This window comes from Eurosta solidaginis, chromosome 5 (assembly GCF_040869045.1).
Source record: "Eurosta solidaginis isolate ZX-2024a chromosome 5, ASM4086904v1, whole genome shotgun sequence".
NCBI classification, from domain to species: domain Eukaryota; kingdom Metazoa; phylum Arthropoda; class Insecta; order Diptera; family Tephritidae; genus Eurosta; species Eurosta solidaginis.
The window spans coordinates 13714176-13731271 of record NC_090323.1 but is presented as its reverse complement, the minus strand read 5'-3'; the positions used below and the strand labels follow the sequence as shown (position 1 = coordinate 13731271).

The window sequence follows — 17096 nt, the reverse complement described above, 5'->3', positions numbered from 1 at the left end:
ATCGCATCATCCTGATTGCGGACGTAGTATATCCCGTTGTTGTTGTTGTAGCGATAAGGTTGCTCCCCGAAGGCTTTGGGGAGTGTTATCGATGTGATGGTCCTTTGCCGGATACAGATCCGGTACGCTCCGGTAACACAGCACCATTAAGGTGCTTGCCCGACCATCTCGGGAACGATTTATATGGCCACATTAAACTTTCAGGCCATCCCTTTCTCCCTACCCCCAAGTTCCATGAGGAGCTTGGGGTTGGTCAAAAGACCCTGTTTGAATTCGCTTTTTGCTTGTACGACTAAGGCTTCCGGCAGATCAAGTAGCAAATTGCCACGGCATATCCCGTCGCGCAGATAGGTGACACAGGTTGGCTTAGAGGCAGCTGGGCAAACACTGAACAGAAGCGAACTACCTCTTGCAGGTAAGGTACAACGTTCTGGCCAAAAGGGGCACCACAACGAACTTTAATGTACACCAAGTAAGCTTCTGCGAGCCGTGATAGTCTCCACTATATCAAATATAGTATATTGGGCTGTTTGCGAATATCCAAGGCTATCCAATATAAATATGGTAGTACAAAAATGTGTATGTTTCTAAACTTTCCTTGTGCTCATAGACTATCATGCCCACAGTTTACTACGTATATTTGGGGTCTTTGTCTCAGTCAAACACATTGGTTGTAGCGGCCTATTTACTACCCGGTTAGAGAGCACTTTACTTGATACTCAACCGTCCCAGGAAGACAAGGGAAGAAGGGACTGCTATAACTAGTTTCGGACCGAGGAATGTCTGTTGAGAATCCAACGTGGCCGTGTGCTTAGTAGTCTCATTCTCAGAGAATGCAATGTGGCCCCGAGATATAGTAAGCCTGGCTACCGGGCAATGAGAATAAGTGTTCTCTCTACAACCTAAGGACACTCTGTACGTCAGTTGCAAGATCGCCATGATCATTCATGTAGTAATTGTCACCAGTTTTGAAACCTTCCGTCCTCCGCCGAATTTTTTGACAGAGTTTTCGGTACTTATTCCTATCAGCCAATGTAAGATGACCATCGTGGTCATCTTTATTCTTGCGTCGTAGTTGACGCAGGTTATCGCCCAAACGCTTTAACGCAACTTAAGTAAGGCACACAATACTAATTGCGTAGACTTCTCGCACATACACTGCTTCTAATACCAAAACAAGAAACTGATGAACTTTACTTTTTAAATATAGTCTTTTTAAAATTTTATTTGTTGAATATAAAAATGTTCACAAACTTAGAAAATTTAATATATATGTATTTATATATATATATATGTGAGCTGCTGAAAACTTTTGCTTCTTGACGAGTTGAATGCGCGAAATTAATTGGCGTCATTCGAAGTGACGTTTATGAAGGTAACCCTCATGGTGAGTGATTGGTGTGGTCAAAAAAATTGACGTGGTTAATATTTAATGATTGATGTTATGGTCACTCAACACTTATCATAAGGGTTGCCTTACATCATCCCCCTTTGGAAAAGAAGAATTGGCCAAATTCTTCTGTCCCAAACGTGATGTATTTTATCTTAATAAAAGTTTAAGACTGTTAAACTAAATTTAAATCTACATCTATGTTTAGATCTAAATTAAAAATGAAATTCTAAAGTCTAATTCTAAAGTAGGACTTAAATTTAATTTTTATAATTAAAAAAAATTTTTTTTTTTTGTGTTTTAATTCTACTGTATGAATTAAGTTCTTAATTTTTAATGATTGTTTAAATTTATTTGAATTCATTGTCTTTTTTTCAGGTTTGGAAGAAAAACATTTTATTTCTAATTTAACAATAGAGATTAACTTTAAATAATCTTGAATTTAAAAATTTAATTTAATTAATTTTTCTTATTCTATTTTTATGTACTATTTTTTTCTTTTTCGTTTCGTCATCAATTAACGTGACGTTTACGCCGTCAATACCTATTACGGTATACGGACCAATATAGATACTACTATGCTTATCGCGGGGTTCTTTTTCAAGCAATACCTTGTCAAATACCTTGACAGATATTGGTTGTGAACTTTTGTTATATCCGGTTTGATTTTTTAATTTGTGTTCTGTAACTGTTTTATTCGCTAATTCGTGAGTTTTTTGAAAACGAAATTTAACTTCTTTCGAATAGTTTTCTATGTTATAAATCGGGTCTATTTTATCGGTTTGCAGTTCTTTTGGTAAATTAGCTGTTTTGCCAAATACTAATTCATATGGTGAGAATTTATTATCGAATACTGTGTTTGTTGTTGTGTTATGAAGAAAAGTGAAATATTTCAAGTAAACATCCCAGTCGGAAAAATTGGGATTTAGAAAAGATCTTAAATATTCATTGAAAACTCTGTGATTTCGCTCTACTGTGCCAAGAGTTTCATGATGGTACGCTGTGGAAAATTTATGTTCTATTTTTAATAGTTTTGTTAACTCTGAAAAAATTTCATTTTTGTATTCGGTACCTAAATCAGTTTTAATCGTCTTCATAATGCCATATATTAGTATGAAATTTTCAAAAATAGCTGATGCGACCGTTTTTGCACTTTTGTCAGGTATCGCAATCGTTACTAAGTATTTGCTGAGATCGCATATAATGGTGACAGCGAACTTGTTACCATTATCGGATTGAGGTAGAGGTCCTATAGTGTCAATGACAACAATGTCGAATGGCTTACATGGTGTTTCGGTTAGGACTAAATTTTCTTTTGTTTTTGGCTTAACCTTATTCAAAAGACATTTTTCGCAGTTTTTAACAAATTTCGCTATATCGCGCGTCATGCCTTTCCAATAATATTTGGTTCTGAGTTTTGCATAAACTTTTTTGCTACCGAAATGTCCTCCTAAAATTGGGTCGGTATGGTAGATTGTTATTAATTGTTGTTTTTTGTCTTCGTCTGTCACAGTTTCTACGGGTTCGGTTAGGACGATTTCTAAATGTTTTAAAATTTTATTCCCAGTGGTTTTCAGATCTGATATCGAAAAATATTTAAAAAGATTATCATTTTTTTGCAATTCAATTATATTAATATTGCGCTTGCCAGCTTCTTTTTGTAGCTTCAAAAGTAATTCATCTAAATGTATTATTTTGTTAGCACACGCAACCTTAATTAACTCAATCTTTTTGTGTTTTAGATGCGCATTTAATTCAAAATTCGTAATTTTACCACTTTTATCATAATTTATTTGTGATTTTACTCTGGGTATTTTCTTTGAAAATTTGTTTGAAAAATTATCATAAACTTGTAATTTTATGTTTTCTTTTACTTTTTCTTCTTTGAGTATTTCTTGTTGCATTAATTGTTCTTGTTTTGTCTGTGATCTTGTCTGTACTGCTAAGATTGATGTTCCTGAATTTTTTATTTCTTCTATTGTGATGCGAGAGAGTGCATCTGCTCCTACGTTCGTTTTACCTTTTATGTATTCAATAGTGAAGTTGTACTCTGCCAGTTCAAGTCTGATACGTGAAAGTTTTGAAGAGGGATCTTTCATATTGAACAAGTAAACTAATGGACGATGATCGGACTTGACTGTAAAGTGTGTGCCATATATGTATGGTCTGAACTGTTTTATTGCAAAAAATATAGCTAAAAGCTCTAACTCAATTATTGATTTCTTTTGTTCTGAATTATTAAATGATTTGGACGCGAAACAAATTGGTAAGTCAATGCCATCTTTATTTTGACTTAAAATGGCACCACAACCAATTTTTGAAGCGTCGACAGTAATTATAAATTCCTTTTTGAAGTCTGGGTATTGGAGAATTTGAGGAGAAATTAAAGATTTTCGAAGTTTTTCAAATGCTATATCACATGATTGATCCCATTTAAATTCCACTCTTTTCCTGCTAAGTTTATTTAAAGGTGCTGCTATGGAAGCAAAATTTGGTATAAACCTTCTGTAGTAATTGGCGAATGCCACGAATCGTCTTACTGCATCTTTATCGGAAGGTTTCGGATATTTCTTTATTGCAATTATTTTGGAATCGTCTGGAAGTAGACCTTTTGACGAACATTTGTGTCCTAGGAAAGTGACTTCTGAACGCATGAAGTTGCATTTTTCGGGATTAAGACGCAAATTAAATTTTTTGCATGTTTGAAAGACTTGTTCTAAATTTTTAAGATGGTGAGCTTCGCTGCACCCAATGACTATAAGATCATCGACATATAAAAAGGCTTGGTTTGGAGAAATTCCTGAAAAGGCAATTGACATCATTCTTGAGAATGAATTCGGAGCTACGTTTAAACCAAATGGTAAAACTTTCCATCGAAAAGCACCGCGATCAGTGCTGAATGAAGTGATGTCTCTAGAATCTTTATTTAATGGGATTTGGTGGAAACCTGAATACAGATCCAATGTAGAAAAATATTTGGCTCTGCCTAGATTATCAAGAATATCGTCTATTCGTGCAAGTGGGAATTTGTCTGCTATCAATTTTTTGTTTACGGCTCTAAAGTCAACACACATCCTGTAGGATTTCTGTCCATTTGGGTTTTTCTTTGGCACAAGTATCAATGGACTATTATAGTTGGAATAGCTGTGTTCTATAAGATCGTTTTGCAATAAATTATCAACTTGTTTATTAATTTCCTCTCTCTGACAATATGGTAAACGGTAGTTTTTTATGTAAACAGGATTTGTATCTGTCAATCGTAATTTCTGTTCATAAAAGTTGTTAAGTGTCATACGATCGGTCTTTAGTGCAAAAATATCATCATATTTTAGACATAAATCGAGAAGTTTTGGTTTGGCATAGTTTGGCATTTGTTTTTCTAAAATTGATTTTAATTCCTCTGACCTTTTCGAATCTTTTGAAAGATCATTGATTTTATACACGTTATAGTTGGTGATTTCATCCGTAACTATGTTACAATTTCTTACGTATTTTACCTCGTCAGTGACGTTTAAAACCTTTATTATCGGATTGTTGGTGTCAACAATACACTTTGCGGTGAACACACCACTACAAATTTCCTGTGCGTCTATGAAAACTGGATGTTTAGATTTTTTCAGCTTAAATAAGCGATAAACTTCGCATCTAGGAGGAATTATCAATGTATTATCGGTTGTATTATGTAAAATTGAAATTTTATGAATATTTTTGCCAATGCCAATAGTTATGCTCTCGTTTGCATAGTCTATGATGCAATTGTATTTTTTCAAAAAGTCTTTGCCTAAAATACCATCTGACGGTATATTGAATTTGTCATCTACTACATTTAAAGTATGTGGAATTGAAAAATTTGAATAAAAAAGTTCTGTTTTAATGGTACCCAATGTTGAAACTGTATCTGTCGTAACACCCGTTATATTTATAATATTGTTGTTATTTATAGAAACATTTTGTTTTAAACTTGAAAGTTTTATAATTGATATGTCAGCCTGTGTATCTACTAAGAAAGTGCATGTTTTAAAAGAGTCATTGCAATTCAGTTCGATAAAATCTGAGTAGTTCAGGTTTAAACAATAAATTGATTTATTTTGAAAGACGTTATTTAATTCAGATTCTGGTCCCCCAGTGTTCGCTCCTGAGGGCCGTTGGCGTTTAAAGTGCGTACACTAGCATTATTTGTAGTATTTGAACGTCGATTGTTGTTGTTACTGTTGTTATTGCTGTTGTTTCTGTTTACGGGCCTGCTATTATTTCGAAAATTACCATTATTTCGCGAGCCATAATTATTGTTGTTATTATGCCTATAATTGCTATTGTTGTTTCTGTTAAAATTGTTGTTGTACCTCGAAAAGTTGTTCCTATTATATTGATTTGACCTGAAGTTACCTCGAAAACTATTATTTTGCCTGTTATAACGTGATCTAAACGCTAGTACCTGCCTTTCACTTGTTTGGTTATTTTGTTCTACGATCATCTTCGCAACTACATCCTTAGAGTCAGTAAACGTAGTTGACGCTAAAATTGATTTTACTAGGTCTGAGCGAGTGTTAAGCCGACAAACGTTGACGGTTTGTTCGACTGCCATTTCGTGCGCTTTTTCCTGAGTCATTCCTTCTATAACTAATGATCGTTCTAAAGCATCGGAGAGTTCCTCAACACGTTTAGCGAATTCAGTATGATTATTATTAAAAACTTTTAACGATGCAATTTTTCCTGCAACAACTTTTGAGTTGTCAGGTTTTATTCTACCTTTTAATGCATCTTTTATTTGTTGAATTGTTGTTACTTCATTTGGAATTGCCTCACGCGCTTTCCCTTCTAACTTGGATTTTATAAACGAAATGAAAGTATTTGTCAAATTTTCTTCCATCAAATCTTCTATCAAAACTATTTTATCTATAAAGGATGCAAGTGAAAGCGGATCGCCGCTGTAGTTTTCTCTAATTATGGATGCACACATAGTTATAAAAGTTTTCTTTTGCTCTGAAGTCGCCATTGTTGGTTGTTCTTCGCTAATTGTGTCTAAATTATTATTGTGGAGTGAATTGGAAAATCCAGGGAAATCCTCAAGAAAAGATACGTGACTTTTTTTAATAATACTAGCTTTGTAAGCTGAAGTTGTCGATGCGTCGGATAATTCTTCCTCAGTGTCAAAATCCGAACTTGATTCGCTTTCTTGTATTAATTCAGAAAGATCTTTGGGTATTTTTATATTGCAGTTAATTCTAGAAAAACATTTAGTGAGTTGTTCTCTGCACTTTGACAAACTTTCGATTATTGAACTAGGCTTATCTCGATTTTCAAAATATGAATTTACTTGTATTATGATTTGGTTATAGCTTTTAATTAAAGCATCTTCATATTCTATTGATTTTTTCGCTGAGATAGATCGGTTATTTAAAACTCGTTTAGTAACTTTAGTGAAATTAGAGCGTAAATTTTTGAAATTGGAATCAAAATCTGACATTTGACAACTGACATCTGAAAACTTTATTACATTTATTGAAAATGTTTACCTCCGTGGCAGAAAAAAAATGTTTCATAAAAAAAATTCGGAAAAATGTTAAGATTAACGCTGTAGGCACTGTTTATATAAGAATGAATTTGAAACTATTCATTCGCTCAGTAATTGTGGTTTGTAATTTAAAAAAATTTTTTTTTTTGTTTAAAAAAAATCAGAGAATATTCGAAATATTCAAAATCGATGAGTTAATTGGTAAATGGTAAAGATTCGCATATTCGAAAGGCACTGTATTTAAGACTTATTTTGTAAATGCAAGTGAATGTTGCAATATTTTAACCGCACTGTATTCGTTTAATAATGCAAAGAGAAAAAACTGTTGGGATATTTGAAAGACACTGTATATAATGCACAGTTTGAAAAGAGTCGCAAATGTAAGATATGTTGAAATATTTGGAATACACTGTATTCGTGTGATGCTTTGAAGGAATTGTTAACTATTTGAATGGCACTGTATTTGTTGCAAAAAAAATATGTAAATGTTTAGACATCTATGATGCTTAATTTCCGAAGAAATAATTGGAAAAAGAGAAAAGTAAGCTTTCACCGATAAAATAAATTTTCACCATTACTTTGATTGACTGTAACCCGTCTATGTTGATATTTAAAGTCAATGAGAATTTTTCAAAATTGATTAGGTTTGAATAACTATCGCAAAATTTTGGCGAAAAGATTTGATATTTTTGGTATTATACATATAGAATTGATGTATAATTTGCGTTTCAAAAAAAGGTTTTAAAAAAAAATGTATAAATTTGAAAAAATATTTTTTTTCCGATTGTATTTATTACGAAGCAGTGTTCGCATTTAAAATAAAAAATTCAAGTTCCATATTAATGTTCGAAAAAGAAAGAATATAGTAATATATGCGTGATAATATGCATGTGATGGTCGTATATTTAAAATTACTATGTTTAATGTAGATTTGAATTTTTTTCGAAATTTGAATGTCTATATTTCAATATAATAATTTTATGTATGTAAGTAATTTGAAAAATTCAATTTCTTAATTTAATTAGTTTAACATGTTATTGTCTTTAAAGTAGAAAAAGTATGTTGCTACATGCGTAGTAAACAAATGTTTAAGAAAAGTACGTTTATAATCAAAAGTGTCAAATTGTGTTGCTGCATGCGTAGTAAACAAATGTTTAAGAAAAGTATGTTTATAATCAAAAGTGTCAAATTGTGTTGCTACATGCGAAGGCTACATGTGTATTACGAAAAATTGTTGCTAAGTTTATAGTATACATGTATTTATACTGAGAAAGCCAAACTACCTACGTATGTACAAAGTTAAAATTTTATATACGTATATATTATGGTACTGTATCACCTTTTTCTGCTTTGCTTGCTGCCTTTGGTTGTATGCTGCTGAAATTTGTTGTTGTTGGTGTTGTCTTCCGTTGCTGCCGTTACCAAATGAAGCTTTTCCTATTTGCCTCTCGTTCTTGCTTCTGTCTTTTAGCTTCTTTTGCTTTCTCGAATTTTTGTGGATGAGTAAATGGCGTGTCGGTGATGTTTTACCGCTATTAACGGTGCTTATTAAAGGCGTCACTGGTGGTTGTGTTTTTAGTTTCACCGTTATGGCGTGGTACAGCCAGTTCAAAATTTAATATCTCCATATACATGTATGTATGTATGTATGTGACACCACAAAATGTAGGTTTTGTGTAAGTTCCAAATTTATGTTTAGTAAAAATTGTATTTTTAAATTTCTTTTAAATTTTATCAAATTAGTTTTTAAATGTATATGTTTTAAATAGTCCATTTTGCCATATGTGGCTTTTTGTTTTGCAACTTTGTATTTTTTTTCGTTTTTTTTTTTTTGAAATTTTGTATATTTTTTTGTAATTTTTCCTTTCGGAGTTTTGTATATTGTTGTAGTATTTGCAACTTTTGTAATTTCGTAGCTTTAAAATTTTGTGAAATTTTATGATTTTTGTATTTTTGAAATTTTGTAATTTTTGTAGGTTTGAAATTTGATAAGAATAAAAAATTTTTTTGTAGTATTTTTGTAATTTTGTAGTTTTTTTTGTAGTCTTTTTATAATTTTATAACTTTTTTTGTATTTTTTTGAAATTTTATATTTTTTTTTTTTTTTTGGAATTTTATATATTTTTGTATTTTTTTTTTGTAATTTTTCGTAAATTTTTGAAATTATCTTACTTCGAGTAATTTTCTTTTTTTGCATATATTTTATGAATTTTGCAAAGAAAATTTTCTTCATTTTGGCACAACCACCACGCACTTTATCGTCGCAACCACCACGCACATATTCTTCCAGATTTTATTTTTAATTATGCTGCTTTTGTAGTGCAGGGAATTTTTTCCTTCCCCGACGCCAGTTTTTGCCGCAGGCATGGCCACGGTCGCCATGTAAGACGACCCTCGTCACGGTCGCCATGTAAGACGACCATCGTCACGGTCGCCATGTAAGATGACCATCGTGGTCATCTTTATTCTTGCGTCGTAGTTGACGCAGGTTATCGCCCAAACGCTTTAACGCAACTTAAGTAAGGCACACAATACTAATTGCGTAGACTTCTCGCACATACACTGCTTCTAATACCAAAACAAGAAACTGATGAACTTTACTTTTTAAATATAGTCTTTTTAAAATTTTATTTGTTGAATATAAAAATGTTCACAAACTTAGAAAATTTAATATATATGTATTTATATATATATATATGTGAGCTGCTGAAAACTTTTGCTTCTTGACGAGTTGAATGCGCGAAATTAATTGGCGTCATTCGAAGTGACGTTTATGAAGGTAACCCTCATGGTGAGTGATTGGTGTGGTCAAAAAAATTGACGTGGTTAATATTTAATGATTGATGTTATGGTCACTCAACACTTATCATAAGGGTTGCCTTACACCAACATCTGAATTTCGAACTCACATCGTTCTGCCTCACATTATTTCCTCCCAACCAGGCGTCTATTTTCGTTCTTCGCCTCACGATAACACTTCAATAACCGCGCGTTGCTGCGCTCATAAGTGACGTAGCCCCATAGCAGCGTCCTTTATTTTCCTAGGCAGCGCGACATTCCTCGTTGTACCATTTTTGTGGGCTCGTTTGAACCTACGGTGTGAGCAGCGGCGGTACGTAATGAGAGAGGAATATGCCCCCACAGCTCGGCCACATCGCCAGGTCGAATATTTCTCTCGGTGAGCATTATTAGTAGATTGATTATCTACCCGACTGAAATTAGCTTGGGGAATTTTAAAAATTTCTAGCAAATGTAGTACATTAAGAAAAAGGAACTCTATATTTTATTGCTTCTATGATCTTTATAAATGATATTGCTAAAAATGTTTATTCCATTTTTAGGTCATTTGCCAACTGTTGAGTACGTTCTTTTAGAAACTCCTGCATATCTGGTTCTAGTTTCATTATTTCCACAGCTTCCTTCAACATATCCATGGCTTCTGTAAGCTTCTCTTGTACATTAGTCTTTGTCAAAAGACCCTGTTCGAATTCGCGTTTTGCTTGTACGACTAAGGCCTCCTGCAGATCGAGTAGTAAATTGCCACGGAATATGCTCCAACCACCGTCTAAAACGTCGGCTACCTCAAGTAACTCACGACAGAGCTCCACTTTTCGTTTGACGGCTGCGTCCGTCATTTCTGTGCAAAAAAAAATTAGAACCATTCAAACGAGAATATAAAAGTGGACGGAAACGGACCTACCCTGCATACGAAATCCGGGTACACTGCCATAAAGCTGTGTCAGCGCATACTTCACTTGTAGCATGTGTGTATTCTTCTCATGCAATGTATCACGGTAACGATGCAGAAACTCTTCGAAAGCGCGTGGTGAGAACTTTTTTAAAGACTCAATTTCTTTCAGCATAGCGTTATTGCCCCAACTGATCTGCTTGGCGGGTATTTCATGTGGACAAAGCTGACATTTCCAGATGGCGCCATTGTCAAGTGGATTCGTTGATATGATCTGAAAAGAATGTTGAAGAATTAGAAAATTGATAGCCACATTAACCCTTCCTTACTCTTCTCTACGCACCTTTCCAATTTTACATTTGCTGCACAAAATTGCGCCAGCAAATGTGCCCAACTCCTCCGGATCCTTACAGCGTGCACAAGTGCATTGGAAGCATTTCGCCAGCTGCAAGTGCTGGCGACGCATAAGCGTACACTTTAGTGGTTGTGTGTAAGAGGTTGCTATGATCTCACCCTTCGATATCTTCTGTTTGGCTATGAAAATGATCTGCAATTGTTCATCAAAAGTATGACGCGCATTCGAGACGCAATCATGTGAGATCATCGCTGCATTAATGTAGACTGCGCGCAGCTTTTGTCCTGTAGCTGCTAGACGTATCTCAAAGGCATTGGTATCGAGACGCGCTGCAATGCGCAACACATCATCATCGCTCCACTCACTAAATCCCATTATGGTCTTAATAAAAGTCAACAAATTAGCGCTCAGAACCTTGTAGAGTGGCGTTTCAATACGTTCACTGAGATGATCTTCTAATTGGTCGAAACGCGCGAATGCGGCAGGATTTTTCTTTCGCAATAAAATGCAGCGCAGTGGTAGAATGACGCAGTAGGCTGACTCCTTCATGCCTGTCTGTTCTTTGGTGGGATCGTAATCGATTTTGGCATTGAATTTCCGCGCTGCCATTAGTTCGCATTCGTCTATGTGTAGCGGTAAACGTTCACATTCTACACCACACAGCGGCCATGAACAACGTGTGCATTTGTAATAGTTCTTTTGTGATGATGTCGGGCTGGGCAATGTGCGATGGCAACCAAGACAAATGGGAGCGCTAGCAACTTTAGGTCCATAGATGAAGGGTTTTTCACGCAGAAATATCTCTCCTTGTTTGATGTCACGTGTAGCACGCAGATGACGGCCCAGTGTGTCATTTGTGGCGATCTGAAAGAGTAGTGGGATGAGTACAGTTTATGAGAAAAATCAAGAAGCCAATCTTTGCGAAAACAGAAGAAAAACTTCTTTTCTGGGGTTTTCACCACTGATGTAATTCAGAGAGCTGCCTGGTATGAGGAAAATATGAGATCCGTCAAAGTTCATCACTGTTATACGAAGGGACTCAAGAAGTTTTATAAGGCAACCCGTTCTATGTGTTGCCAGCGTAGTTTATAGCTCCTCCACCTTACCTACCTGTAGCGAGTCCTGCGTGTTTAGCAGGCGACCAGAAGTTTCACCTAGACAATGGTTACATCAAATCATTCCGGAGATGGTCCGATTATTTCCTCAATGATGTTTTTTTCTGGAGCGTACCGGATCGAAATACGGCAAAGGATTATTAACATCTCCCATACCATTCAGGGAGTCTCCTTATTGTTACAGAAGAAGAGACAACAAACTTAAAGAATTGTACTTTTATAGAAAACCCCTTCTCCTAAGAGCACGATCCTCCCTAGAGACTACTATTCTTTCGTGAGTCAAACTCGTAAGTGTCTTTATCGCTACAAGAAGAAGAAGGTCCTTTATGTAACAAACACCAGTCTCATTATATTTCAGTGAGGAGCTGAAAGCTTTCGACAAAAATCTCTCTAGCGAAGCAGCTACACGGTATCCTTTTTGATATAGACTGCGAGTATTGGATAAAAAAAAACTTGGAGCATATTGGGCAGGACGGCCAGTGGCCTCAGATCCAATCTACTAGCAATCTAAATCAACGGGTTATGTTAGGTTGAATCAGCCTGTCCGTGGCGACCTCACATATTCTGAATGAGTTCATAGTTTGCTCAACGACCAATCTGAACTACCCTATCAAAAACCAGGACTTGTGTTATAAAATAACTCCATCCACTGGGGAAATACTACAAGCTTTCTCGGACTTGTGCAACTAGCTGCTTCTACATCTCATATTTGTGTCACTTCGAATAGCTGGAGCCTTAATCTGGCGAGCACCAGTACCGTGAGGAGTTTTCAGTTCCCATAACGAATATAAAAAGCATTTTCTTACAGCTACTGATGGACTTGAAGGATTGTAATAAAAGCGTTGAGTTTAGTTGTTCGACATATCTTATTTACGATCACCAGGAACTTCGGTTATATCCGTAACTTATACCTCCGCTGGGAAATTACTAGCCATGCTAGCAAAGCGGGCTCAGAATGAGACATGATATTTCCTGACTCTGTATATTTTTACCTGACTCTGTACGATGAGATTGCATAGCTCTTGCAACGTTTGTCTCTCGCCCCATCATGAACGGAACCGCATCTCAAAGTTATTTTAATCTGAAGTCGAAACCACACCAGAAAATCGACTCAGGCAGTATGGTATGCCACGAGTTGGCTTCCCAAGGCAGCCGGTTCTATGTGCCGTAGCGACTCGGGATTTTTCCCGACCAAGAGCTGTCATTACAGTGTAATCCCATTTAATTTGTTGCATATCTCCCACAGTTCCAACTGTCAGATTGACCAGTTTTCATTCATAAGGTTCTCACAAAATTGAGAGCTGTGCCGTTGGGAAAACCTCATCGATTCTATACTTGCTTGTGTTATCCTACTTTACAGCATTCCCCCTGCCGACGGAGATGTCAGTCAATACCGCGGATATCAAAAGTAGGGCAAGGGACCTAAGAGTTCTATCCCATACATTGAGTTTTGTAAGTCTTACGAACTAATTCTCAAACAAAATTATAACATAAATAAGCAAAAGAGCCGATCTTTCGTACAAAGGGAAGAGCGTGCGTCGTTTGTTAGGCTAAACAATGCCGACATTCAAAAAACGGCGCAACTACATAAATCAGTGAAAGTAAATATTTACTTAAAATTTATGGCCAAACATTTCGCATAGACTCGTATTCATCTTTCGCAACCACCTGTTGCCTTGACTCGTGATTTATAAACAAAATGAAAATAAATATTTATTTACTCAAATGTTTTCAATTTCTCTATATTCTACTCTAACGATTTTTAAATTTGCTTTTTCGAGAATTTTTCAAGTGATGGCAATTTCGACTATTTGCTCACCTGCAAAATGTTTGACTACTGGTCAATCACCTCTTCTGCCACGACAAAATTAGATTTGGCAAAAAAAAAAAAAAAAAATTAAAAAACTTTGATGTGAAGAAAATAAGAAGTGCACTTTATAAATATAGCACTCGCACGACCGTTGATTGTGAGACTGTTTTTTTAAATTACCTCTTTATTTCCGCCACTTTTGCTAAGGCTTGATACTGAAAAAAATCGGTCGAAATAGGGTGAGACAATCGATTACAGGGTGCTATATCTGGATTGAGCCTCAGCGTTGCCTAACGCTTAATATTACTGCCTTAAAGCATGCCGAATGCAGGCAGAGCCATTTCCAGGGCAGCTAAGCTATATTCAAACCTACCTTCAGTTAGTAAATTTAATGAAAACCTTACGACAGTTGAACAAAGCATACATTTTGGACTTACAAGTACATGGCATAATACTGCATCCCCAATTTTTCCGTCCAGCCTGCATCCATCCGTGAACATTTTTCTCAGATTCTCGTCCCATATTAATCCCCAATTCCGTTCATCTCTTCGAATATGAGTGATGAATGTGGCAATAGAAGCAGAAGCCGGAGCACAGTGGTCTAAATGTTCGACTGCCCGTAATTCAAAAGCTTTAACCCCACGAAATCGTATTGTCACCCGTGCTGCGACCATTTTGGCCACGATGTCGATGCACTGCTTTCAACTTTTTGATCGTGGAGGAATTGCCTAGTAGTCTTCGCAATACCACAACGCCGTGTAATAGATTCGGCTTGACCACCATACTGCTCAGCCAATGTCCCGCGTTTGGAGGGAGGCCCCATCGTTTTCCATCTGCCCCTCGACAGCAGTACAAAGGAACAGAAGCCTTTCTAGCTTTGTGCTCCACATTAAGCTTTCATGACGCCTGTCTGTCAAGAATAACCCCAAGGACCTAACCCTGTCAGACAGGATCACCGACATGATTCGAACCACCTAGTTAGGACACCCAGGGAACCCTGTAAAATGCCTCTCGGACTATTCAAAACCATACCTTTGACGAGAATTGCCAGGCCACCGGCATATGCCACCACTTGGCAGTTCCTACCCTAAAGATTCCGAAGCAAGTCGTTCATTATCACGACAAAAAGCAGGTTCTCTGAGTCGTCGCTTCCCTCAACTCCGCCGCTACAGTTCTTCCTCTCAACAATTGAATGCATTCTATCAGAAAAATCAAGAGAGTGGGTTTGTTATTCTTGAATTAACAGACACTCCAAAAAATGATCGCATTATGGTTAATTCAAATTAACAATATTCTGCCAAAACTATACATTTTCAATGAATTTAGTTGACATTTGAACAGCGACCAACTGCCAATATTACGCAAATGCATCTTTATTCTTATGACCTAGATACCACAGAAATCACTGTCATATCAACCGCCTTCATTGTTACTGTTAAGTTAATGGAAACCTGTTATTTTAACAGCTTGCTTTGGTATTCTTAGGGTTAAGTTATAAGAGCTTTGGCTTACGCATGATGGACATTTTTTGTTGTTCAATGGATTGTCAGTCCGTTCAAAGTTGATTCAAAAACTATTTGCAATGGATTAGGGTAAATTGACTTGTAATTCAGTTGTAATTACCAGCTTTTTTCTTTGAGTGTAGCGAGTTGTGAAAATTCTCTAGACAGAGAGCTCACCGAACAGCATCCTAATTGCTGTTATTAAATTGGAAGATATATAGGGCGCTGTCGAGTTCTTCGCTCTGCTCGGGCGACAAAACGAAACGGAAAGGCAGCAATCGAAACTCTAAACTCCCTGACATCACTTTTATAAGCTATTACCATTCACTCCAGATCGGCTTGAGCTGTTATAAACTATGCTAAAGTCCTAGATATTTTTCAGCCAATCTCTTGCTTACTGCTTGTCCTGTAAAGTGTGTACACAACATACTAGAATGAGACTTTCCAGTAGTATTTGTGGTTCCATGTTATTAAGCTGAAAAGGTGCAGGGTTTTCTAGGTATTAGCAAGAGTGATTCTTCGCTGGATTTCACAGTTGATGTTATTTGTATTAACGCTGGCTTCCAAATAAACGTAGTCTTTTGCTATTTCGAAGTTATGGCTGCCAATAGAAGCGTGGTTGCCAAGGTACTTCGAATACAGCTCATACAGAATAGAGCTTACGATTTGTCGAACACGTTCGAGAAAAAAACTTGGCTTGTTCGTACGCAAGAGATTCAACATATTTAATAATAAGGATCGGCCTACCAAGTGGCAAGGAAGAGTAGAGTAATCTCAAGGCACACTATATATTTTCATTTTCTACTTTCCGATTTTGGTTTTTTGAGTTTCATTTACATGCAATCACCTCATAACACGTGCATTCCGCCTTATGCCCTTTCCTCCAGTGTATGATCTGATGTTCTTTGCCACAATAGACCACATTTCTGCAGCCGCCACATTTCTGTGTTGCTGTCACACCACAAACTGCACATTTTCCCGGATTTGTCATGATTTCTATCTCTCTATCTTATCTTATTCTCAGCAAATTATATAAAAAATTTTTCTTATTTTTTCTAAACAAAATTATAAGCAATCGCTTATATATTTTTGTATAATATTTACGTTACAATATTAAAAATGTACACAAACAACTTTCGAATAAAATTGTTTTTAAAATTTCGATTTGCGTAATCGCCAGTCGCGTACGAACTGGTCGAAAAATTCAATTTGAGAATAAACAACAGCAAAGGACGACTAATTTCTTTAAATATTTAACTGCATATCAACCTATGCGCACTTAGCTATATGTAGTATTAATCTATGTACATTAGACCGTATCTATCGAAGAGACGAAAAACTACCCAGAATGCAAATATGTACTTTGAAATAAAATGGCAAATTTCAAACCAAAGTTATTTCGAAACAATCAACAAATATGAGAATCTATAAGAGACGTTGTTGTTGTTGTTGTAGCGATAAGGTTACTCCCCGAAGGCTTTGGGGAGTGTTATCGATGTGATGGTCCTTTGCAGGATATATTGTAAAGAATTTAGGGTATTCCTGCTTATTTGAAACCTTCTGCAAACGTTCGAATCACTAAATTGTCGAGTAAATAACTCAAATATTCAGTAATGCAAAATGGTCTTTATTAGACTACTTTGAGAGTACTTCACAATAACACTTATATTTCACAACCAATAGCGTGCCTTAATCAAACTGGTTACTGATTACTCAGCTTG

At 35.9% G+C, this 17096-nt stretch overlaps 1 protein-coding gene across 1 annotated transcript; it reads right to left on the bottom strand.

Moving 5' to 3' along the window:
* Nucleotides 1-10161: 10161 nt before the first annotated feature.
* On the bottom strand, nt 10162-16606 carry SmydA-2 (SET and MYND domain containing, arthropod-specific, member 2). The gene is made up of 4 exons (XM_067757411.1): nt 16223-16606; nt 10937-11812; nt 10606-10867; nt 10162-10542 (listed from the first exon to the last, which is right to left on the bottom strand). The coding sequence occupies exons 1-4, from the start codon at nt 16364-16366 to the stop codon at nt 10232-10234; spliced, it is 1593 nt and encodes a 530-aa protein (XP_067613512.1). The 5' UTR covers nt 16367-16606; the 3' UTR covers nt 10162-10231.
* Nucleotides 16607-17096: the final 490 nt, after the last annotated feature.